We start from the raw sequence: 26,493 nt of genomic DNA on the forward strand, positions 1-26,493 counted from the left end.
CACATAAAGATACCTCCTTTCCACACCAACGTTCCATCCACACCTGTTTCTCTTTGGAATACGTCAAAGGATGGCAGTAGAGAGGAGTAGGTAGGAAACCACAAAATCAAGTTCACATATTGGTGGTCTGACTACACAACATGGTTTTTAACTGTATGACCTTTGGCAAGCTACCCAATGTCTCTATGTTCTGTTTCCTCACCTGCAAAATCATAGTTCAAATATCACAAGCTTACTGGGGGTATTAAATCTGTTAAATATTGCAAAGCACTGAAATGAGTGCCTGCAATATTATAAGCACTAAATAAACATCAACAAAGGTAATGCCAAGAGGCTGGAGGCTGATCTCTGATCTGGATGCCTTTATCACACCATCATTCTGTGTCACGTGGCATCATGTGTCGGGAGCAGGAAAGAATGCACAAAAAATTAAATGGGTTTTCTTTGGGGGCTAAGAAGATACTCCAGGAAAATGTAACTCATCTCTGACTTTCCATGTTTGTGTGACAAGCTCACACAGCCTCATGAGAGGCTGTTCCCTTTCCTCTGCTCACTCACGAAAGAGCAATGGGGAGGATATAGGAGGTAGATTTTGGCCACCTGCCTGAGCCAAAGCTTAACTCTGCTTACAACGCTGAACAAAAGCCTGGAGGAGGATTAACACCAGCTTCAATAGGAAGTAGTTCTGCTTTCTTTAACAGGATGTGGCAACCATCAGAGTGGTCTGCTGGCTTCAAAGACAGCACAAAATGGTTGGGCAGCTACCAATAACCGCCCCCTCCCCCCCATGCTATGATTTCAATGCAGGCTCTAAACTTTCTCTCTCTCCCCTTTAAAAGTTTCCCAGTTCTTGGTCCAGAGAGCTATCTGGTTGCTAAACCAGCACTCTCCTTTTTGTTTGAGTAAAAGCCCCAAGTAAAGCTTTGCCCACCTAAATCTTTCCAGCCTTGTGGCAATTTCTGTCAACTCAAGGACTAAGAACTCCAAGACCCGTAGAAGAATGAGTGGGGGTTGGGAGTGGGAGAACGTGTCTAAAAGATGTGCTTCTCCAATTGTCCATGACATTTGCTTAGAGATGGGATAGACCAAACCGTCTAAATATGCTTGCAGAAACCTTGGGAGGCTGTGTTCCAAAGGTAAAAACCCAGATATTGGACTAAGGCCCTTCACTTCACTTTTGGAGCTCATCACTTCTTAGCTGGGAGAGTTTAGGCAAGTTAATTAACATCTCTGAACCTTACTTAGTTGCCTCATCTACAAAAAGTGGGTAATAATTCTTTCATGGGGATGTTATTGTAAAGAAAGGTCTTTGAAAAAACTGGGGCATAAAAATAGAGTCGACAATCCCATACTGACACTCACTGTCCTGTAAGGCTCACAGTTGCGGAGCTGAAACCCAAGACCTCTCTGACTGTCCTCAGCCTGGATTACACTTACTTGCTGTGTCCTTCCTTTGTTACTCACCATAGCTGCTCTTACACTTACTAACGGCCTAATCAGACCTCTGCCGTCTAACTGGCAGAAGTGCCCATGTCTGTCTTCTCTAAGCAGAATAAGCTTCCCAGGGGCAAGGATCCCGTGTTTGTCCATAGTTACCTTCCTGGTGTCTGCAGGTGTGAGGCTTAGGGACACAGACCTCAGACTGATTAACTAGACTTGCCCCGGGCTCTAGCTCTTTCCTCTCATTCCTTCCCCCATGGTTCCCTCCCTGTGAAATTCTTCAAGGATGGAGAGGAAATGTACCCAGGAAAGAGAAGGAATTGTTTGCACTCACCTCCACCAGGGATTTTTTGATGACTCGGCTGATGTCCCTTCTCCACTCCGGGATGTCTGGGTTGTAGTCATCCAGGTTGGGAGAAAAAGATAAGCGAAGAGACCGGAATTCCTCTAGAAACACAACAGTGAAGTTGCTGGATTACCGTGAGTCAGGGTCCCTGTCAAACACGTCTGTCACGCTCTATGTTTTACACAAAGCCCTCATGAAGGTCCTTTCCTTTCCCCTTCACCACAGAGGCCCTGCTAGAAGGCAAATTCACTATCTTGCCTTGTTATCTCACAAGCACCTTATTTTCTAAATCAAAGCCCTAGACTGTGTGGTGTGCCGAGCTCTGCAGCCTTTTCCAATTATTCTAAATCAGCATTCCTGGACACTAAATTATATGGAGTGCCCTGAAGGCGAGGCAGGTTTATGGCCCCGGGCCTTTGCGCACACTGTTATCTCCACCTAGAACGCCTCCCTCTCCATACCATCTATGCACAAGATACGGACGCTCTAGTTCCAGCATTCCCTGAAAGATCACCCCTCATGACATTTTAATTCTCTGTTATGAAACTATTATATTGTGCACACATACTTTTATTATAATAGAATTGTGAAATTATCATTATTATAATTATATATTTATAATTATTATTGTCGGCATCTTATTCTTATTTTTTTATTTACATGGACGTCTGATGGAATTATAAGCTCCTGAATTCCAGGATTTTGTTAGCTGCTTCTGTAGCTTCTGAGTCAGTCCATGTTCTGCAGCAAGTCAGAGGTGACTGCCTAAGCAAGGGCTGCCTGAGGGGAACGGGGGATGAGCACCCCCTGGAACGCGGTGGGTTTGCGGCAGTAGAAAGAGGGAAGGAAGGCTGAGTGACCCCTCTGCAGCTTGAGAAAGACTCAGCAAGACTCTCCAGGAATCTCAGAGGCAAAGAGTCCCCTGAGTGCCACTATTAGGTCAGCCTGGGTTTCCTGGCTCACTCTGTCATTTGCTGTGGTCAGTCCCTGGAAGGTATGGACTTGGCCATCGTGTGGAGACAGGTATCAGTGCCTGGTGCTGGGGGTCTTGGTCAATTACGCTCCCTGTGGTTGCAGATCTGGGAGGCGCATTCTTGCGGCCTCTCCCCTCAACCCGGTACAGAGTTTGATGTGTGGTGTATTCGGATCACGTTGCTCCCCTGAAGCCTGTCCTTAGCTCCACATTGCACTCAGAATAAAATGCAGCTTCTTACCTTGGCCTTTTCGGCTTCCATCCCCTGGAGAGCGGGGGAGGCAGCTCCTCTCCCTCTCCCTGTCCCACTAAGCTTCCCTGTGTTCTGTGCACTCCTGTGTGTCCCAACATGCCAGCTCCATCCACACCAGCTCACTCCACTTCCGTGCAATGAGAGTGCTCAGCTCCAGCCCACCATTCAGTCTCTCCCCAGAAAGGCCTTTCCAGGCGCCCAGCACCTCCCTTCCTCCACCCCAAGCACTGTCCGTCCGTCCATCACTGGACGCTCCTTGATGTCTTCATACTTACTGCTGTTTACATTATCTTCTTTTTAATCGTATGTCTTAATATAAGCTCAAGGAGGACAAGGGCTCTGTGTTCCTGGACCTTTGATAACACTGCCTGGCACATGGTAGGTTTTCATGTGCTACCTCTGAGTCATTTGATTAAGAAATGTTTATTGAATACATAAATGCATAAATTTCAGACAGCCTCCACTGTTATTTAAACATTTATTTATTCAACAAACATGTATTGATTTTCAGTAGGAGCCAGGTGACATCAGGGATGGCAATTACACATTCAGGAAGCAGAAAAGCCCACTTGAGCATTTCCTAACAATGCTAAGTGGTTATCACTCACATTCTTTGAAGACTCTCACATTGTTAGGTGTGAGTCACAGCAGCTACCAGATTCCACAGATGTATTTTGCAAAACTTGACGTTTTCCTGAGTCACTGGTCACCTATGGATCTTACTGATTCAGGTCTCATGGAGAATAATGAAATGCATGTTAACTGGCCATGCGGTAAATGGCCCGGAAGAATCGTTAAGAATCACCCACTGCGTTCTCACTTTTCGCTCTGAATAGATGAGTTTATGTCATTCTCACTTTCTCCACTCCTCCCACCAATCTGCTGAAGACGGTTTATGTTAGTAAAAGGGCACAAATGAGAAAATGATGCAGTTTCCTCTGTGATTATCATTCTAACCATGATGGCAGGGAGGGAGAATGGCAGAGAAATGTTATCCCTAAGTTTCATTCAGTAAACAAGAGATGCCTGTGGAAGGGCTGAAAAGGGTAAACAACAATAATACACACACACACACACACACACAGGGTGGGCATAAAATTCATGTGCAATTTAAACTAGTTTAACATAGCAAATTGCACACAAACATTATGGACACCCTGTGTGTGTGTGCGCGTGTGTGTGTGTATATATATATATATATATATGTGTGTGTGTGTATATATATGTATATACATGAACACACACACACACAGACATATATATTTTTGTAGCTGTTGAGAGAGTTCAAGTCAACACATCTACACTGTTTTATTTAGAAGCAACTTTGTCTCTTTGCAAACTAACTTCCCCCAGGTTTCCTTCAGCCTGATCCTGATGAGCCCTTATGTTTCCCTCAGTTTGACTAAACTTTAGACAGTTTTCTTCCTGACTGTAGACCCCAGGCTTCCCTTTTCTTGAAGAAAAAAAAGCATTTACTCTAGAAAATTTGCACCTGTCAATTCCTTCCCTATCCCTTTGAGATGTAAATCTCTTACCATTCAGGATGGCCTTTCTCGAGGACCAGGGAGCCATTCCTTTCAAATGTAATCTCCAGAAAGATAACACCCCTCCCTATCTGCCTGTCTCTGTGGGAGGGTGGGAGACTAACTTCCTCCAGCAGCAGCTAACTAGCACAGATGGTCTAATCACCTCTAACCTCAGGCTTCCTAATGCCCATCAGTGCTTTTCCATGAGTGAACTTCAGCCTTTAGAAATCTCCCTGCCATTTGTTTCAGTTGAATTCAGTCTCGCCTGTTCAACTCTGCAAGGTGCAATTTTTTTTTAATGTTATTAAAACATTCTGATAACTTCTATGAAACGATGGACAACTCCTCAAACTGAAGACAAACTACGCATGGGTGATGGGACAGGAGTCTGGTTAGAGGTGAGGAGGCACGTCCCCTGTCTGAGATTTTAATGAAGACACATGTTGTGGCCCACTGAGGGTGACTCACCGTTACTCAATGACTCTAAAGAAACTGTAGGAAAGGGACAAACAAGCAGAGCAAGGGATTGGGAAGGGCTTAGAAACGTGTACTCTTGATTCAGAATTCTTAGGCTCTGCTTGCTTATTATGCTTACGCTTTCTCATGTGTAACCCAGGCGTAATTATAGAACATTTCTCATAAGTCCATTCAGAGGACTTTATAAACCAGATCATACATATCAAGTGCTTAGAAGACATGCCACTGGGTAGCAAGGGCTCCATCCATGTTTATTACCACCACCACCATTATTAGTATCAGACCTGTCACTAAATAGCAGAATGACTTTAAGCTAGTAATTTCCCATGTCCATACCACAATTTCCTATCTATAAAATGACAGGCTGGACTGGATAAGTTCATAATCCTTCCAGATTTAAGGTTTTCTCTTGATGCTAATGAAGAGATAGCCAAGATACTCAACCAAGAGGACTTCTGTTAGGCTAGTGGGTCAGTGCTCATTAGTGTGACCTGTGACATGCAGGAGGAAGGGGGCTCGGGGAAGAGCATCAGGTGGAAATAAATGAGTGTCAGTTAAGAAGGGCAATTTTGGAGCACCAGCCCTGGGTGTAGATGGGCTGGTTTGGAAGCCAGCTGTATCACTCACAAGCTGAGGTGCCATTGTTATCTCTGAACCGGTGGGGATGACAAAGCCATCCATTGTACCCTAGAGTTGTTATGAAGATTAAAGGTGTTCCCAACACAGACAGGAGACAGAGAAGGAAGGGGAGAAGACCTCCCACACTATACATAGCCCCTGTGTGGCCATCGAGCACTGTGGGGGCTTGTTAGGAAAACTACATCCCTAGTTTACTTCCTCTGACTAGTTGTGCTAGTTCCCTCAGGAGGGAAAAAGAGAGGAAGAAAGAGTTATGACATCTAATACTCAGCCTTGAAAAGATGAGTGTCCTTGAGGTCTTTTGATCTTTAAATGTATTCAAAGTTGCTTACAAATTTTCTTTTTTAATTTTGAAGGTCAAGTTAGCAAGAAGAGAAATGAAAACTGGAGTTTGACTCTCCACAGGAAAATCTCATTTAAAATTATCTTATTATTCTGGAACTGAGGCAATTGATATTTGGACCACAAGCTAGTCTGTCTGTCTCCCTTTCTCTCCCCTCTCCTTCCTTCCTTCCCTCCTAGTACTCTCTCTGCACAGCATTTACATTTCCTATCTATCTAATTTTAATTTACTTTTTCTCAAATTTGAATTTTTCATGATGCATTTGTACCAATAACGAATGTTTGCACTTTCTACCATTACCAGTAGCACTCAGTGATTATCCGTCTATCTTCATGTGCAGAAAAAAAATCATCAAAATGAGATCAATCCATAAAATGTTATCTCCTGTTTTAACAAATGACTCTACTTTTTCATTTCAGCAAATTTTCGTTCCATCTAATACTCTGACCATTTTCTTTTTTTCTCTTTTTTTAAACCATTTTTAATTTCCCCAATTGATCACAAAATTTTACTCTGCATGGCTCCATGTCCAAAGCAATATCCAGTCTATAACAACACATGATGTTGGGTTATTGTGATTTTTCCATCGCTTTTAATCTAGTGGAGTTTTATATACATAAATATAGATTTTTGAAAGATATTTATAAAAAGCATTTAGACAATGCTAGATTTCTCTTAATAATCAAGAATTTTAAAGTAGAGCTTTAAGAAATGATTCAACATCAGCCATTTTCTTTTATAACTGACTTAAGCTATTCAAATGTCATTGAAATTCTATGTGAAATGAGTTAGCCTTACTCATAATAAAAGCCACTTTCTTCTACCTAAAGTGAGTCAGCAAATGGTCACTCTATGTTTACCTAACCAAAACAAACCCTTTGGGAATCTCAAGCACTGTTTCACTGGTGAATCACATTTCCCTAATGGACATCAGATTTCTTTCTCTCAACTCTTTCTCAACTTCATCCTCCTCTCTAGGTGAAGGTCCCAGCAGGGATGGCCTCAGGCACCTGACAACTTCCTCTGAGCTCGGGGGCAGTAATGCCTCAGCAGAGATGGAAACTCACCATACACCGCGATGGTCTTTGTGTCCTGCAGGATGGCATTCCCAGCTGAGACCTGCACGGTGATGGTATTCATTCCTTCCGAAGTAAACTTGAACGATATGCTTCCCTCCAGGGTGATCAAGGGCTGAAATAAACAAGGGCACAGAGTGAGGGGAAACCTTAGTTACAATCGAGACAGCCGCTACCTCTGAGCTGACATGAGCTATTTAACTCAGGAGAGGCTCTTCATGGTGTCCCACTGTGGATCTGGGTCCATTTACGCCTCTCCCTCATCTCAAGTCCAGGCCAGCAAGGAGGAGACGGGACACTGACTCCATATAGCTTTGCACATTCCTTGTGCATCTGACACTTCTCTCCTAGTATCGTCCCCATTCAGGGCAAGGGAGAATAAAAGTTCTTACTTGCTGGTAGGATATGTGTTTCCCTTTACACACCACTTACATCAAGCAGATTCCTAATCTTTGGGAATGTTCACATTAAATGAAAAGGGAGTTCATATTAATCCAGCTCTAAGCAGCAGTCACTGAAAATCTATCAGCGGCAGTGTTCATCTCCTGGGTGTACCATTCCTATGGAATTACATGGAGCACAGCAATCCTGTACTGAACTGTACACCAGTCGGACAGGAGTGGCCTTGTGTGTGGCTCCCTCCCAGAATCCCTATCAGCTGCTTCCTGGAAATAGCTGCTGTGGGAACAAGAACTCATTGGATAGTAGTTTGAAGATTCAAAAACAAAAACAAAAAAACAAAAAAAAAAAGCAGCAAGGAAAAAGATTTGGAGTGGTGCCTGTAATCCAGTAGAGGACTGGGGTCCTATGAGAGAAAAATATTAGCCTACTGACCTCCTACAAGTCACTCCTCACAAACCTTTCTTTCCCATCTTTTCTTAATAAATTTTAAAATCAAAATTCATTTGATTCCCTGTATAGCAGAAGGAAGCCTAAAGCCCAGCACAAGAAGTCTTTTCAGTAGGATCTGCTGAGAATTTAGTTTTCTTTTAAAAGAGAAACAAAACCAAATGTGTGTAGTACTTTCACCTTCTAGCACTAGCTTTTAGGAAAATAAGATTTATTTCTCCTCTTCCATGATGGATAATGGGCCCAATCTGAGCCAGATGTATACACCTGACTTCAGATGAAATAAAAAAGGAGTTCTAAAGCTGGGGCCTGGTGGCTCATACTTGTAATACCAGAACTTTGGGAGGTCAAGGTGGAAGGATCACTTGAGGCCAGGAGTTTGAGACCAGACTGGCAACGTAGAGAGACCCCATCTTTACAAAAAGTGGGGAAAAAAAATTAGCCAGGCATGGTGGTGCGCCCAGGCAGGAGGATTACTTAAGCCCAAGAGTTATGCAGTGAGCTGTGACAGTGCCATGGCACTAGGCTGCAGCCTGGGTGACAGAGCAAGCCTCTGTCCTTTAAATGAATAAATGAATAAAGAAAGAAAGAAAGAAACAAAAAGAAAAGGTCTTTTTTCCCACTGAGTTATGTTAGCAGTGAAGGTGAGAGGCTCTTCCCACTGTCAGGCCTGCAGCTGGCCTAGGTTCAGGGAATGTTTCCTCCCTGTATTTGTACATAATTGTGTCTCCTTTTAAATCCAAATGTTTTTATTAAAATAAGATGTATTGTACTTTAGCAAGGGAGTCCAATACATTTTTTTTGAAAAACAAATATATAAGTAAGAAGGATTATGTTTGACGAGCAAAGTTACCAAGTGAGAACAACTCTGCTCCGCTGTATTGCCTAGCCTACGTGTGGAAGCATTTGAATTTCTGAGAATGGAAGGGGTTCAAAACTGAAAAGCCCATGCAGCCTGGTGCAGAGGAAAAAAATATAATGGAGACATCAGAAGCCTCGTGGCCTCTTTGAAGTGGCTAGAAGAGACTCAAGGAGGCTACTCCAGCTGCATTGTCCTTCCTCTCCCCATGTGCAAAATGATGGACTTGAGAGTAAATGAGGTTTAAGGTCTCTGTCTGTTTTCAAATGCTGCTGATTTTGTGCACAGGGAATATTGGGGAGAAACTACAAAGGGTAAATCTTACCCAAAGAAACAGAATTTCTGATGTAGGGTGAGGGGGCCATCTGGCAGGTGGATTCTAAGGGTAACCTGTTGCTTTTCCTGTCCAGTATCCACTCACCACTGTGATCTTTTGTAACTACTTTTCCTTTTTGTTGTGACGTGGTTCCAAAGATGTGATGTGAACTGTATCAACCCCTCTCCTCCTCCAGCCCTGCGACCACGGCCTGGCCAATAGGACTCAATGTCAGAATTTCTGTTAGAATTTTTAGAAAGTAGAGTTTAATTTGCCTGCTAAGCCAAAGCTGAAAAGAGCCTGTGGAGTCCACTTGGAGGTAAATACCAACATAGAGGAAGGCAGAGATAAAACGCAGTTAGAGAGGAGCAAAAGGGAGGGAGACCCTACTAACAAGATGTTTGAGCACCGAGAGCTCGTTGTCCCCGAAGCCAGGACGACCCCTACCCTCCTGAGTTCATAGGCATTTTGTTTCCTTTTTTGCTTCAGCCAGTTGAGCTGATGTCCCGTCACCAGACCCCGTGTGGAGGGCAGACCCACCTCCGTGTTGTTGCCGTACCACCACACGTAAGTGAGTGTGCCCACTTGGCTGGGCCACAGCACTGCCGTTGCATTGACCTCTTTGTTCTTCGTGGTGACAAAGGGAAGAGACAGATGTACATGCTCCAGGGGACCTGAGGCACAAGAGAGAGAGGGAATAGAGAGGGAAGAGCTCCTTCTGTGCAGCCTTCCCTGCTCTGAAGGCAATGCACCTCGCCCTGGAAGCCTCCAAACTTGGTGGCCACACTCCCTGAAGGACGTTCTCAGCTTTCCCTAGCTTGGAGAAAAGGGTACATCATGAATAATTGCGTCGAAGCATTTTCCATTTACTGGTCTTTCTACCCGTTCTAAAAACTAAGTTATGAACATGTAAAAGTTAAAAAAAATGCGAGCAATTTATGAAGTCCTTAAGCGAGCGGGCATGAGAGGAGATTTCACAGAAAGATGAAGTCTTTCTAAGAGGTTATATCTTTGGTGGTAAATCAGGATCATGAAGACCTTGACAATCCCCGTTGTATGGGGGGAAAAAATCCCCAACCCACTCTACATGCAATTATGTTTTATTATGTATTGGGTTTTGAAGATGTGTATATGTGTAGGCGTGTGTATGTGTGTGTGTGCTCGTGTCTGCATATGAGTACCCGGAAAGCTTCCTGGCTAGATGATCCTGGGACACGCTGTGTTTGGGGTTGAATCAAGCTTGTTCAGGACAGAGGTGTGTGTGAATGGACAGAGAGCTCTGTTGTTCTCAACCTATTAGGAAATGCTGACCTAAAACTTAGGGTAATTCTATCTATGGAAGCCCACAAAACCAGAAACCTTAATCAGATGTGTGAACCCCAGAAGGATATGAATGTCCTCTTCATACAGAACTGCTAGAAATTTTCCTGTGACCCCCAATCTTAGCTTTGAGTCACTCTTCCCAGGCAAAATGCAGCTTCTCCTGCATTTTTTATCCCCACCTCCATCCCATGAGGTGAAGGGAGTGGCCCCTCAGGCCTTCCCACCAGGTTTCATGACTGCCTCTTCCACTTGTCCTTCACCTGCGCTTCCTAAGTTCCCTGTACTCGACCTTCTGCTAGGCAATATCATCAACACCTTAACCTTCAAATACAAAATGCCCACAGAGGGTGCTGAAACCTCATTCTGGAGGGCTCCAGACTTCTTTGGGCACAGCTACCAACTGTTTCTAAGGACCCCAGTGTGCTCCCTACAATATTCTCTATAGCTTGGAAATCAACACTCATGTTCCTCTGGGCAGTGGTTCTCAACCTTCCTAATGCCGCAGCCCTTTAATACAGTTCCTGTGGGTCATGACCCACAGGTTGAGAACCTCTGATCTAGGGGCTCATTCCAGAAGCAGAAATTCGGTCTAGATACTTTCTCTTTGCCATTCAATCCATTTAGGAAACCAATGATCTGGCTTCATAAACATCTCTAAGATATTCACCTGCAGTGTCTTCTTACTCTCCCCAGTCTGTACCCTGGTTCATATACTAAGTACCTTCCTCACCTGTCTTACATATTTTCCTGCCTGTCATCTTTCCCAAAGCTAATGCATACTCCCAACTGTTGGAGGAGTGATTTTTCTAGAAAGCCAAGCCAATCATGTTACTCATACTTAACTTGCTCAAAATTAAGATTCTCATCATCTAATTATAGCTGACACATATGTTAATCTTAAATTTGTGAGACTGGGGGAAAGTGCAGGGCAAAAATCCTTCATGGTGATCTTTATATACAGAGACTTGCAAAATTCAAAGACATAGTAGGTATTCAAATAGTGACCAGATAAATGAACAAAAGACATAATTCCCTGTCTCATGATACTCTACTCTCTATAGACTAAGAAGTTTTGTGATTGGCATGCAGAATAGAATCAATTTTCTAGTATATAAGGAATAGGTTGAAAAATGGTTGATGGTAAGTCAGAATAATTCAATGCACTAAAAGAAGGGTAACACTTACTGAATTATGACTATGGCTTACATGCACTGCTGAGGACTCTTTTTTCTTTCTGATTTAATTCTCACAACAAATTTATGAAATAGACACTAATATTCTCCCCATCTAGAGATAAACAACCAAAGGAAGGTGATTTTCCAAAGGTTATATGGCTAGGAAACATCATTCCTAAGGTGTGAATCAAGGCAGTCTGATTTCAGAGCCCTTGCTGGGCTAGATGACAAATCCTCAACAGAACTTTACCAGTTCCATTTTAACACATTAGCTATTAATGAGTTTCAAGTTTCCAACTATGTAAGTATGTCCCAGGCATTGGGAAATGCACGCTACACCGCTCTCATTTATTACACAGTTCTTGTCATTCCCGCATCACGTGGTTTGTTGCAGCAGGCCATGTCCTGCCCATCTCAGGGCCTTTGCTTTCATAGGCCTTTTTTAGGACACCTGTCATCTGTGAGTCTCAGTTCCAGCATCCCCACCTCTCTGAAGCTCTCCCTGATGGCTCTGACCTGAGTTAAATGAACCAATTAAAATACAAGAATTAGATAAGCTGCACTAGAAATGCTAGTTCCAGCCCAAAGAGTCATTTTCTTTGTCTTTCTTACATACAAGTTTTTTTTTTTTTTTTTAAGTTAGAACCTTGTAGGAGAAAAATGCCTCTATGCCATTGTTTCACTGACAAAAATGAAATCATGGTCATTCAGCCATTCAATAGTTTTTGAATGCTACCGTGTGTGGAGTATTTTTCTAGGTGCTGGGGACACGGGCACTGGGTGGAGCTTCGGTGTTATTTGAGTCAGGAAGGCATTGCATAGAACATAAAGTAGGGGTAGGTGACAAGAGTGATCAAGGAAGGCCTCTTAGAACATATGACACTTCAGAAGCAACCTGAATAAATCCAATTGCACCAAGTTTCTACTTGGAACGCTGCAAGGTGGACAAGTGCGAAGTCCGGAGGAGGTGGGCCTGCAGTGCCTGGTGAACAGCAGGAGAGCCGAACAGCTGCAGTGGCGAGATGAAGGGAAAGAGAAAAGCCAGGGAGGTCTAAGAGGTGGTCAGGACACATAGTGTGTTGGCCCTGGAGGCCCCCCGGGTCTGTAGAAGTTCACACTTGCATGCATACTCATCCTGTATGCATGGATGGAACGTATCTTTCAGATTCCTGCAGCCTCTTGTATTCTTTCACTTCATCAGTTCAACATGTCTGGTTCCTGCTTCCCCAAAGCCTATTCTTTAAACATCTCTGTTGTTCGGAATGTGCAGTCTGCCCTAATGGAGCTACAGAGATGAAACTCCCACCCTGGAGGTCCCCAGCTGGCTGGCGCACTCAGCTGAGAACTGAACTGGCATCTGCGGCTCACCACACAGATGCCTGTGATGCACAGAAGAGGCAGCAGGTGGCGCTGCATCCCTCCGTATGACTTCCAGGCAAGGTAGTTAAGAGAACTGGAGAATTACTTGTGTGAATTAGGTTTTCCTTCTCTTTTTATTTCATTTATTTATTTATTTATTTTGTTGTTGTTGCAGTTTTTGGCCCAGGATGGGCTTGAACCCGCCACCCTCGGCATACGGGGCCGGCGCCCTACTCCTTGAGCCACAGGCACCACCATTTCCTTCTCTCTTTTTATTTAGCCTTCTTGTGCTGCAGGAAACAGCAGATGTTGGCGAAACGGATCATCTTGTATGTGTTTTTGTGTATGTGCGCACGTGCGTGTGTACTGGCTACCCTGGCCTGCCTCTAGCATTTATGTTCCAGATACCTCTGTCCACCTAAATATTGTATATTTGCATACTGCCATTTATCTGAAGTGTTTCTTAAAAGCCACTGAAAAAATGCAAGTGACTCAAACTCTAAAGTTGAGATCCTAAAACAGTTTCTCAAACTTCAGTGTACGTAAGAATCATTCTGACCTGTTCCAAGTAGGTCATGACGCCACCCTTCTGGGAATCCTAACTCCACAGGTCTGGGATAGGGCTCAGAACACTACATTTTTCTTAGTTAATTCTGGGGCAGGTGGCTCATTAAACCACATTTTCAAGATACATATATCATTTTACTCTGAGATGGGGTCAGAAAGACATCTGCAAATGGCTCCTATATAAGGGAGTAGTTAAGGAGCAGGGTTTAGGAAGGACTCAAACATCCACCTTATCTTTTCTTTTTTCACCCCCCCTTTTGTAAATCTGCAGTGTTCAGTGATTTCTTCCCGCAAGACGGGCTATGATAGGGCAGCTGAGAGCAGAAGTCTGCGTGCCCTCTACGTTCTCTGCTGAAGGCGACGCTGCGGCATCACGTCTCATTAGTTTGCAAACTGGTGGAGCACAGTGAGCACGATCCCCAAGGAGTTTCCACCTGTCAGGCTGCAGCAGATCACAACAAGAGCTGTCTGCCCACTACTGGAATCACTGAGCAGAAACCCAGCTCCATTTGTTTCTGATGACCTTTGCAAACCCATATTTATTTTTAATAAACTTTTTGTTATGGAGTCAAATCACCATTCTGTACTGCAGAGTGGAGAAGACATGTACATAAATCAGGTAGTGGACTTTCTGAAGAACCTCCGGGGAAATGAGTGGGGTTGAGGAAGGGAAGAGGGCAGGCTTTGCAAGGTACAAGTTTCCGCTACTTCTCTGACAATCCACTGCATCCAAATGCATATGCTACTTTGTGATGAAAAAATCAAGTTTCACCAGTCCCCCGGGCACCACAAGTTTCTTGATGGGACCGTCAGGGATAAGATGTGTATGAGTTTAAAAGCAGAGAAAATCTAGGATCAGAGAAATGGAGTGACTTGCCCAGGAGTTGGGGTGAAGATCTGGACCTAATCACAACGCTTGATTCAGTCCAGTGCTTTTTAATTTTATTTTTTCCTACGAGTCCATCTCCTCTCTATGCCACCACACCCCATTATTTCAGCACGTTGGTGCCAAAAGTCACTCATAAGATTCACTGGGTCTAAGATGCCTGGGCGTGTGACTCTACTATGCTCTTGATGTGACTTCCTTAGTGTGAGATGGTGCCAAATTCATGGTGGTTCTTCAATTTTGGTGATCTCTATCTGAAAGGAAAGGCTAAAGTGTCTGTTATGGCACAGATGTGAAGAAAGCAAAATGAGTCTGTGCGTACAGTAAAACATCCTGGTCCTTTGGGAGGGAGGCACTAAGCTAATATGTTATGGGAAACTGGCCATTATGTAACTCAGTCGATGTATGTGAGTTAGCAAACAGCTTAAAATGTGGTCCTGCTCTCATCTAATTAGTACAGAAGAGTTAATTCTTGTCTTCAAAGCAAGCCTTAGAAAAAGGGGTTACGTTATATGAGGAGTTTCATTATATGCTCTAAATGAAGGTACGTTCACAAAATTAAAATAAGAACACAAAACATTCTGTTACAAATCATCCTCCACTAAGGTTAAGGTCAAATACTTTGGCTATCAACTAGTTTAATGAAATGAAAATGTGCAAATGTAAAAAAGAATGGCATTTCTTTTAAAAGTTGTGATTTTGGCAGCCCTTAATTTTGAGCACAGATAATACCTGTCACTTTCCTTCCTAAGATTGAGGAAGCGGGAAGGGGTCTTGGGAGAGGGCTGTGTACTTCTCCAGGGATATGATCATGCACAGGAATGAGGAAAAGTGTAGGGCAACAAGGAGGCCAAGTTGGAAAGGACTCACTGGGGGACTCTAGGAAATTTAGACTTTAATTGTAACTCAGTGTTTACATGTGGATGGAGTTCAGTAGATACATAATGAACATGTGACGTACAGAACACGATTCCTACAATTTCTAAGGAGATACCTTTCTAGCAAATTACCTTTATAGAATAAATAGTGGGAAATGATAGGATGCTGTGTAGGCAGCCACTCTCAGCAAATGTATTATCATTTGTGTTTCAAGTTCCTTTAGCTACCAATATAATTAATGTTTCTGATATACAAGGTACTGCTGAAGACTTGAAGAGTATTATTCCTATGATACTATCACTTTCATTCCTTAAACACTGGTATGCAGGGGGGTATTACATCTTACTAAGAGGCAGCTGCCAAAAGTCTGTCTCGGATGGGTTAGAGGTGGTTGGATGGAAGGGAGTCTATGTAATGTGTCTTGAGGGTGTACAGAAAGTACACTGCTTATAACCTGAGTGTTTATGTTCTATATATTTTTTTTTTTCATTTGAGAGATTTGCAAAGGTGGGGTGGGTAAAAACTGATGGAGACTTAGTTCCTCCAACCTCAAGCCACCCTTGGCACTGACACTAACCTTAGTGATCAGAACTGAAATTCCTGAGACAGGGAGAATGGAGTCTGGAGCTTGGCTCTGCTAGGCAGTATTTGCCCTTTCCAGTAAGTTACATAAGTGCTCTGACGCTCAGCACTCTAAATAATGTTCTTCATAGGATTGTTTTGAGAAGTGAGGCAATACACTTCTAGAGCTTATTTAGTGCAAATCCTGACACACAGTTAACAGTTTTATAAACTGTTGACAAAATGGGGCAGCCTGCTGTGTAGCTTTGTTTAGAACCAGAGAAGGGACTGTGTGTGTCTTCGAAGCACCTCTGTCATAATTGGGTAGGAGGTAAAGACAAGGAATTACTGATATATTAGGAATTCTCAGCAACCAAACAATCTCTTAAGTATCCCAAAATAGTCTTATAAGAAAAGATTTTTATAAAACCACCTAGAGGTCATTAGACCAAAATAGTCTTCCCCTCTTACTGGACCACAGAAGCTAAAAATGAATGAATAAATAAATAAATAAATAAAGCACTGGTTGGTATTTCTGTACTTCTATACTCAATTGTGTTGCAGAGAGGCAGGAGAAATGACTGGTCTTAATACTCTTGGTCTAGAACTTGAAATTGGAACAAGGTCATTCCTATAAAGTAGATCTTTCATTTTAAAGTAAACTACTTCTCGAGTAGCCATTGTAAGTCTTATGACTGCAGAAGGATACTCTAACACCTACTGCGTTTATGACGCACATTTTTACCAAACATAGCTGTAAGTTAAATTATTACTTCTTCTTATCTACTCACATCTTTGCACTTCTCAATGAGGGAAAAGCTTTTTTACTTCTTGGAACTATTTCCCATTGTAGCTTCCTCGACCTTATTCTTACACTCCTTTTCCTCTGGACCACCTTTTCTCTAACACCAAATTATCCACAGATGAAGCCTAAAAAATATGGTTTTTTGTTTTGTTTTGGTTTTTTTTTTTTTTGAGAAGAATTCTAAAAGAATTATCAGATAGAACATGGAGAGACATAAATCACCAGATGGGGGAGAAATTTCTTTCCTTGTGCTAATTCCCAATGTGTTAGACTAAGCTGTGCATGTGGGTGTTTTCAGTTATTTCCAACCCCCTCCCCCCGCAAAAAAAAATCACGTTTTTCAACAAATAGTTTTTCAAGTTGCTCAGGCCCAGCCCCTAGCCACAGGTGTCACATCTCCCAGCCACCTGGAGCAGGAATAGCAAATATAAGGAAGACAATCTGAAGGAATCCTGAACTGAAGATACTCGAATTCTACTCCATCTTCTTACTCTCCTCCCAGTTTGTAATTGTACTCTCCTATTTTCCATAACTAGTGCCTTTCTTCTTGATACAAAATTTGGGACTAGATTTTAAAAGAACACAACATTAAGCTATGTCATAAACCAACAACAGTAATAACATACAAGTTACATGTAAGTACAGGACGGCGCTGTCAGACCCCAGACTGTTGTCCACCTGCACGGTCACTCGGAAAATGCCCACGTTCTGATAGACGTGCTTGATCCCATCTTCCATGGAGCTGAGATTGACATAAGACACTGCGATACCATCCCCGAAGTCCACTTGGATGAGTGTCCGCTGGACATCACCCTGGAAAACAGTGCAACATCAGTGAGAATCCAGCCCGTGTTTGCTGCTCCTGCTGGGGGCTGGGGTTGTCTTAGTTCCTGGTGCAGGCATAATGACAGTCCTGGCTCCTTCCCACAGCTGGGAGCATCTGTCTGGTTTTGACAGAATCCTGTGACATTCCGTGGCAGGCAATGGGTTGGTGAGATGGATACTCTCAAAACTGAAGGGTACCAACTACCAAAAGTTTCAAGGTTTTGAAAATTAGTGGTGTTTGATTAGCTTCAATCTGATATTCAATTCTCCTGCAGGCTTTATTCATAGCCTTATCATTCGCATGGAAAAAAGGTATGCACACACAGCTTTAAACACTTAGCTTAAGTGACATGGTCATGGACTACTTTCCCATGTCTTCGAGACCCTCAGATCTCCCTCTTTATTTCTGATTCCCTAATAGTGCTGCAGGAAGGAGGGAAGACACCTTTCCTAATACCTGAGATGACACTGGACTCAGCCCTATTATTATTTAAGATAATAATGGTTAATTCTTTTATACTTCAGTGTTTTGAATTACCGAAGTATCTCATCACAGAATCTTAATCCGGAAAGAAGAACAGGCAATATTCACCCACTTTCTAGAAGAGAAGTGGAAGCCAAGAAAGATTTCATCACTGGGTCAAGATTAACACAGCTAGTTAGTGGCAGTAACTCACTAACTGGACCTTCCAGTTCATTCATTATAGCAGGGATAAAGCACTGTGTGGACTGAAGGCTCCCCCAGTCTTGAATCCTCATGTGTCATTACCAAGCTGGATGGTTTCATGCCAGTCATTTATCCTCCTGCAGTCTCAGTCAACAAATCTATGAAATGGGCATAGTAATAGCTTACTGATGTAACTGAAAGGGTTTTTTTAAACATGTAGGAATGAGATTAATTATAAGATTAATTGCTGGGCGACGCCTGTGGCTCAAGGAGTAGGGCGCCGGTCCCATATGCTGGAGGTGGCGGGTTCAAACTCAGCCCCGGCCAAAAATCACAAAAAAAAAAAAAAAAAAAAAAAAATGATTAATTGCTAATCTATAAAATGCTACACAAAAATAAATGACTGTAAAAATAATGGAGCTGGACCAAAAATCATTTTATAACAAAGATATTTGCAGCAGATTATTCACTGCAACTCAATTAATAATAGCGAAGTCGTGGTAGAAGCCAGGTGCCCATCGACCCATGAATGGATTAATAAATTGTGGTATATGTATAACATGGAAAATTATGCAGCCTTAAAAAAGATGGAGACTTTACCTCTTTTACATTTACATGGATGGAGCTGGAACATATCCTACTTAGTAAAGTATCTCAAGAATGGAAGAAAAAATATTTCATGTACTCAGTACTATTATGAAACCTATTTACACTCACTTACACTTTCGTATGTAGAACAGATCACAACTATGGCCTAAGATGAAGGAGGGGGGCATGGGAGGGCAGGGGGAAGTCAGATCAAAGGAGGGTGAATGGTGGGATCACACCTATGGTTCATAATGCAAGGGTACATGTTGGATCTATTAAGTACAGAGTATAAATGTCTTAACACAATAATTAAGTAAATGGATGAGGTATATATTAACCAGTGTGATGTAAGCATTTCTAATTCTATATGAAATCAGCACATTGTACCCCATAAATGTATTAATGTATACATGATCTATGTGTTTATGATTTAATAGTAAAAAAACTGCAGCTGTAACACCTGCAGTAATCTTTCAAAGCTTGATTTGAATCATGTGATGGGTAGATAGCAAAATAGAAAGTCCATGTTATAAAATCCCATGCTTGTAGAAAAGAAATGGTTGTTGGAATGACAGTTCCTATTCTTAAAGAACAAAGTTGCTTAAACCCAATTTTGCCAAAACCCAGCTTTCCTCGTACACAACCCATCCTTTCCCAGAAGCTTTTCTCGTTGTTGTTCTTGTTGTTATTGTTAGCCTTTCCTATTTTTAGGGGGAAAAAAGACCACAAAACCTTTGAACTAGAAATGTATTTTGGATTAAGTAAGGTTCATGTGGTATCATATTTTTTGAAAAGGCCAAGTTTAAAATGCTGACATTTACAAGATTAATTCAGAGGCAGAGGAAAAGCAGTTCAATTCCTGTGAATCTACGTGACCTACTCCTTTGCTCTACGCCCAGCCAAGCATTATGTGGGGGGCACGCAGCGGCCAACTCTCAGTAAGGGCATAGCAAAAATCTTCCCCTAGGGTGGAAAAAGAAATTCCATTCAAAACTACAACACAAATATCCACAAGGCTACAAATTGTGTACTTACTTGAATTCCCTTCACTAATAAATACAAATGTCAACCATTCTTGCAGACTTGTCCTTCATTTGGGCAGCCAAAATAGGCTGATCAATTTCTCATTCTGGTTCTGGTCAGTTTCCACTCCCAGGTTTTCTGGCTTTTCAACAGAGTTTCTGTGGGAATGGGGAAACAGCCTGCCTTTCAAAACAAGTATCTGAGGGAAATACAGAGGTAGCTAGCTGGAGTTAGCCTTGGGAGAAAACAAGCAATACCGTTTCCACCAGAGACAGGGATCCAGACGGGGAGGAGGGAGAGAGACAGGTATGAGGGGGCTCTGGGGGAACATTATCTGTAAGAAGACAAAGGGAGACTCACGCTTCCTGTCAATTCTTCCTCAGTCTCCACCAAGAGAGGGGAGAGCAGTGGCTCACACCACTGGGAAGAGTGCAGTTGTGACTACATGGCCTGAGGCTCCCATGCCTGGTCTTTCAACTCAGTATCCATCACTTCCCCATAATCGGCCTGGATTTAGACATGTGGCCAAGTTCTGTCTGTCTGGATATCCACTGTCTGTCATGCTGGCCTTCTGGCCTGACAGCGTTCTTAATTCCCCTTTCATTGCCTATGCATATAATAGGTGGAAGAGAGGGAGGTGCGCAGTGTTTGAATGGCGCATCAGTAACGCTTCCATTATAGAGTCAGACTTTTAGGGTACTAGGTCAGCTGTTATCTATACCATTTTCCCTTTCTTAAAATGTGCATATTTGTACACTTTTGGGCTCCCTATGCATGTGCGTGTGTGTGTGGATTTGTCAGGTATTAGCCTTATTACACACCTGATATAGCCCCTGTTGGCAAAGGCAGGGAAGACGCCAATCAAAAGAGTGTATGATGCCCCATAATCATATCATTGTATACAGTTATGATTTAATAAAAAAAATTAAAAAAAAAAAAAAGTGAAGTCCCCCAGGACCTCCTGGTGTGAGCACAGGCCTCTGGGGTTGGACTCTGCATTAGGAGATAAGAATGTCAAGGGGCCATGTCCAACAGCAGAAGGCAGCAGATGATGGCCCTCCTGCTGCAGTTCTGCTCACTCAAGTGGATTCCAGGCCTTTGTCTTCAGGAGCTCTTAGGTCAGCAGTAGGACTAATCCCACTGAGGCTCACAGATTCTAGCTTCCTTGGGCTCTAATTACCACCCAAAGCAAGGATCCCAACCACTTTCAGAGAATAAGAAACATAGCACAGGGGTGACAGCGTAAGTACTAGGTAACCATTTGACTAGTCATGCTGACCCTCCTTGGACTGGCTCTCTGGTCATTCAGGCATTCAACCAACTGGCAGATATGTATTGAGCATCTATCTCATATCAGCCACAAAATAGAAAAAGGCCAGTAAGCAAATAATAACTAAACAAAATGAATGTGGTCAGGGCTTTCATGAGCTTATAGAACACTAGTGAGGCACAGCAATTTAATTAAATAATCACACAAATACGTAAATATTACAGGGTGATATGAAGGAGAGGTGCAGGGTTTTCAAGCTCATGCGAGAGAGGTGGAGAGCTGATCTACTGGGAACTTCAAAGAAGGCTTTCAAGAGGAATGAATGTCTGAGCTGAGAAGACAATGAACTGATGGAGGAGATGAGTGAGCAAGGTCGGGTGGAGGTAGCCCAGCCAGTGGGAAAAGACGGAAATAGGTGTGCAAAGCCCCTGCTTCCGAAGGGTGATGGTACAGTTGAAGAAATTAGAAGAGCTGGGAGAGAGAGAGCACCAGAAAGCACATTGGCAAGGACGTTTTATAGAATGAGGCTGAAGAGGAAAAATCCACCTTTTGGGACTTGTGGTTAAGTTCCTGACTTTGATCTTTCTTTTATGAACCTTAGGAAGCCACTAAAGTGTTTTAATTATTTTAACATAAAACCTTTTAATTGATACCTAATAATTATACAGATTGAGGACATGCGATATTTTGATACATGTACACAATGTGTAGTGATCAAATCAGGATAAATGAGATATATTTATTTTTTCTCTGTGTTGTGAACATTTAAATTCCTTTCCTCTGGCTATTTTAAAATATACAATGAATTGTTAACTATAGTCACCCTACTGTGCTATCAGACACTAGAACTTGTTCCTGCAATCCAACTACAATTTTGTACCCATCAACGAACCTCTTCTATGCCCCTCTGCCTCCCTTCCCAGCCTCTAGTAACAATCATTCTACTCTATTTCTGTGTGATCAAGTTCATGGTATAATGATAATTTTAATTCAAAATGATCTCTCTGGATACAATAAAGAGGATGACTTGGAAGTGTTCAATTATGCTGGGAAACCAATTCTGGGGTATTCTGCAGTAGATGATAGTAGAATGAAAGAGAGCTCCAACGGGACATACGTGTCTTTCTGTCAAAACTAACTCCCATAGTTTATTAGTTTTGAAATTGGTGATTCTGAGCCTTTGATATCAGCATCTCTTAAAGCATTATTTTTTAATGCTGATGTCCAACTTCTACCCAAGACCCACCTCTAGGGTGGATATCTCAGTTCCACTGTAGTCTGAGAAAATCTATAGCAGATGCTGGGCTGTACCAGAGGACCTCTGGTTCAGGTTTTCTTGTGGTTGACTTCATCTGAAGATGAATATAAAATGGCAGAGGCTGATGCTACTCTTACTTGATTTTAATAAAATGATAAAGTTTAACCAGGATTTTTTAGGGATTCTAAGTGCTCAGAGTACATTTATCAGGCTGGGAATGAAAGAATTAAACTCACGGTTAGTGGACTGAAGCTTAATAATGAGCAAAAGTTTCATAATTCATGCAGTCAAGATTAATAAACTTCTCTAGGAAAAATGAGTTAGTGGGTGATCAGAGTAGACTGTGTTTACTGCTAAGGGCTGAGATTTGTCTTGTTAATAGCTGTATCCTCTGTGACTAACACAGTGCCACAGACGATTCTTTTTTGGTCAATAAAATTTAAATATTGTGCATTTCCAAAGTGTTTGTTCATCGAAATTATTTCTTAAATATTATCTCATTTGGCTTTTAGGACACCTAAGAGAGAGAGAGGACAGATGTTATTCCTACTTGACATCCCAAAAAAGCTGAGGCACAGAGGGGTTAGATAAGATGCATGGTCACACAGCTAGTTAGAAACTTAGGAAAGGGTTTAACATCACCTACAGCATAACTTTTATCTATTCATCTCTGACTTAGATTGACTTTGTTTAATTTAATTGAATCATACTTTCAGAATGAGACAGGTGGGAATAAAGATAAGCCATCACTTTCGTTTCTTCCTTCACTCTCTTCTGGTACTGACTATTCTCCCTTCTGACAATAGTTTAAGTTAGACGTTTCTTACTAAAGATGGGATGGCAGAAACTCCCTACTCTACTTTTTTCTACCCCGTGGTGAAACACTATCATGTTTAAGTCATCAAGAAAATGAAAGTATGAGAAACAATTGGTATTCATCATCGGTAGTCAGAAAAGTCTAGTGTATAATTGAAATTAGTTTATCAGAAGTCATCATTCCTGAAACTGCAGCCAGGTTGCCAAATGTCTAGATTATCATATAAAATTCTTTAGATCTAATGCCCTTTATTCATGTGTCCTCACACGGATTCAGAACTGAGAATATCAGCTCAAAAGGAGGGCCTGAGAAAGGCACAAAGCCACAGGACACCCACACGGGGATTGCCCAAGGGCATCACCGACTTCTGACTTCTGTAATAGAAAAACTAATATATCAAATGGCCACAATCAAGCCAAGAGTAACCTGAGCAATGAAAGGTGTGTGAACCCATCAGTTCTTATAACACAGATTCAGAGAAGAATGGGAAAATAAATGCTACAGAAACTCAACACGGACAGGCTCAGTCCCGAAACCAGACTCCGAGACGCCCCTTCAGGCATCACACGCACTGCAGACAAGAACGAGGCTTGTGTGTCAGAGACAGTGGCCCTGACTTGGCTTCACCAGCATTTTTCTGGGAAGGGAGCTGAAAGATCACACAGAGAAAACTATATTGTAGAGAAATGACTAGTATAACCAGTTTTTATTAAGAAATAAGCAAAAAATAATACAGTATATACACCATAAGTCTGTGTGTGTTTGTATGAGTATAGAAAAAGTCACAGCAAACATATCCTAGGCTGTTGATATTGACTTCCCTGAAGCAAAGCAGTGAGGTGCAGGAGTGATGAAAATGAGAGTGGGGGTGGGGGTGAGGGCATGGGGATAGTAGTGAGAGAAGCAAATGAAGGGAAATGAAGATCTCACCGAATTTATAAAGAGCGTAGAGTGTGATACAACACAAGAGACTCTGCAAAACACAGCCTTCTGTTCCTACTGTGTCCATGAATATTTAAATATTTATCAAGATACTGGAAATTACCAGAAGCTAACACAGACATTGTTTTGATGATGAGATACAGTCAATTTTGATCTTGGATTTCTGTTGTTATTTTAAGGCTCTTTGACCATACAGTAAAATTTTTTATATATATATATATATAAAGCAGCACTCACTGACACAAAAAAAGAAGTCAGATCTCTTAGGGTTTTTCTTCTTATTGCTAAGGATTTTTAGGCAGAGTGAGGAGTATGAAATAAAAGTTGCTCCCCATTGCTTTGAATGCCCTAGTATTGATGGGTATATTTAGGTTAGCAAGGTCTTGACGAGGAGGGGATAAAGGAAATACCTATGGTACAATATGCCCTGGCCTTCACAGAAGATTACTGAGCCAGCATAGTGAGTACCTGGGAAAAGAGCTATTCCCCCTGCACTTACAGTGAACTCCAGCATGTGACTTCTTGCATAAAGTGGCACAAGATTTCTCATGTAAACAGCATGAAAAAGAGAGAGAGAAAGCATGGAGGTAGACAGAGAAAGAGAAAGGGAGAGAGAGAAAAGGGCATGAAAGTAAGATCCCTCTAGGACATCCCCTGGTGGTCACTACGGGAGAAGAGAGAGAACATTTCTTAAAAAAGGTACTGTGCCATCCAGAGTAAGCAGAATGATTTTGAATATTTCTTCTTTTTCTATGGTCTATAAGATTTGGCATGATCTATTTTTTGAAATTATCTTTTATTTTTATTTTTAAATATTAGTTTTCTATTTTTTTTGAGACTTTGGAAAAAAATAGTAAGTTAATTGATGACTCCATATTGAACCTTAGAGTCAAAGCATTCTATAATGGACATACTCTTATTTGACAATGTGAATGTTACTTTCTTTACATTACTATTATTATTATTGCTTAATACTTCGTTGCAGCAATCATCTGATTTCTTTTCTGAATGTATTTATCTTCATTCGTTCTTTACGAGGTTTTTGTTTCTAGTCCTTATCTTAAACATTGTTATTGTTGTTAAATTTTGAGCCTTTTTAATTTTGTGAAGGCAAAAAGTAGAAACCTAATAAACACATGTATATGTAAAAATAAAAAATAATAAAAAATAAATGTACCGTGCCAGTAAAAATAGCAACTACTTTCTGCATATTACCTTATTTGATCTTCAATTCCAGAAGACATGGATCTGTTGAAATTTTTCTACAGTCTAAGATGAATTTGAGCAAAGCTCTTCTTGACTCCAAGTCCAGCGCTCTGACGACTCATTATAGGAGACACAAGCTATTGAATTGTGTTCATTCCCAGATGAGCACTGAAGAATTGGTTTACTCATATGTGAGCTTTTGTAAGCTTCACTAACAAAAACCCTTTAGAGGAATTCCTACATGGTGTGATTAAAAAATAGTGATGTTAGAGGGTCCCAGTGCAATATGCCAGACTATAAAACATCGTGAAAGCTGAAAAATGTGGTTATGAGGACCCCTGGTGGTGTGAGTGTTTTGATCAGGAAACAAGGGTTGTAACTGTGTTAGACCCTCCCCTGTGATATTTTTTAATAGTGAATGGAGCCTTTCTGGCACAGGACAAAACCGGTCTAGGACAAAACCGGTCTAGGACAAAGGGCCAGCACACATGCTCCATCTACTTTCCTAGGCCTGTGTTGGTTGTGTGCCTTCTCTAGTGTCCCCTCCAAAACATGCTTCCACTTCTGAAAGCCAAGATTTCCTCAGATTAGCCACAAGAGAATGTTCCTGGGATGGCTGGTTCAAATCATGCCCTTTGGACTTTTTGTTTTCAAAACTGAGCTCTGGACAACAACTACAAGTCCAGAACCTTGCGTAATTGCAGAATATCATCAGCCTCCTCTCCTTGCCTGCTTAGAGATGCTTTTATAATATACACATGTCTCTCCCAATGTGCAGACCTGCTGAGCCTCTCTACAAGAAAAGGCACCAGTGAATTTGGACTCTCTCACAAGAAGGCTGAATAGTCGCTGCTGTAAAGTGGGTGATGCATAGGGTCTTAGAATTTTGTCAGAGAACTCAGTTCTGTCAAGACCAAGGATACCAGAGATCAGATTATGAACCCACAAAAGTATCTGACTAGATACATGATATTTCACTTTCTCTCTCAGATGATATGAAAAATTGCAGAGGACTCTAATTCTTGAGATTCATCTTACTCGATATCCAAATATTTCTGTCTAATGCCTAGAACAAGAAATACCAACAAGCCAGATACCTGGGGTAGGTATCTGGCTTAGAATGGGACAGAATAAGGCGGGAGGAATACCTAGCTTATATAGCAGACAGATGACTATGAGCTGGGGCCTCTTTACTGCATCTGGATATTGTGGTATGGAGGGGTTCAGAGTCTTGACCCACTGTCC

At 41.9% G+C, this 26,493-nt stretch overlaps 1 protein-coding gene across 5 annotated transcripts in view; it reads right to left on the reverse strand.

Moving 5' to 3' along the window:
* Positions 1-26,493, reverse strand: part of SORCS1 (sortilin related VPS10 domain containing receptor 1) — a 521,473-nt gene that overhangs the window by 35,649 nt on the left and 459,331 nt on the right. For all 5 annotated transcript variants that reach the window (XM_053584238.1, XM_053584237.1, XM_053584236.1 and 2 more), the window contains exons 19-22: positions 17,279-17,465; positions 9,638-9,771; positions 7,065-7,188; positions 1,775-1,887 (exon numbers count right to left, since the gene is read on the reverse strand). In XM_053584238.1, the coding sequence (XP_053440213.1) occupies positions 1,775-1,887; positions 7,065-7,188; positions 9,638-9,771; positions 17,279-17,465 (558 nt within the window). The remainder of the gene's footprint in view (positions 1-1,774; positions 1,888-7,064; positions 7,189-9,637; positions 9,772-17,278; positions 17,466-26,493) is intronic.

This window comes from Nycticebus coucang, chromosome 3, assembly GCF_027406575.1.
Source record: "Nycticebus coucang isolate mNycCou1 chromosome 3, mNycCou1.pri, whole genome shotgun sequence".
In the NCBI taxonomy this organism is placed as follows: Eukaryota; Metazoa; Chordata; class Mammalia; order Primates; family Lorisidae; genus Nycticebus; species Nycticebus coucang.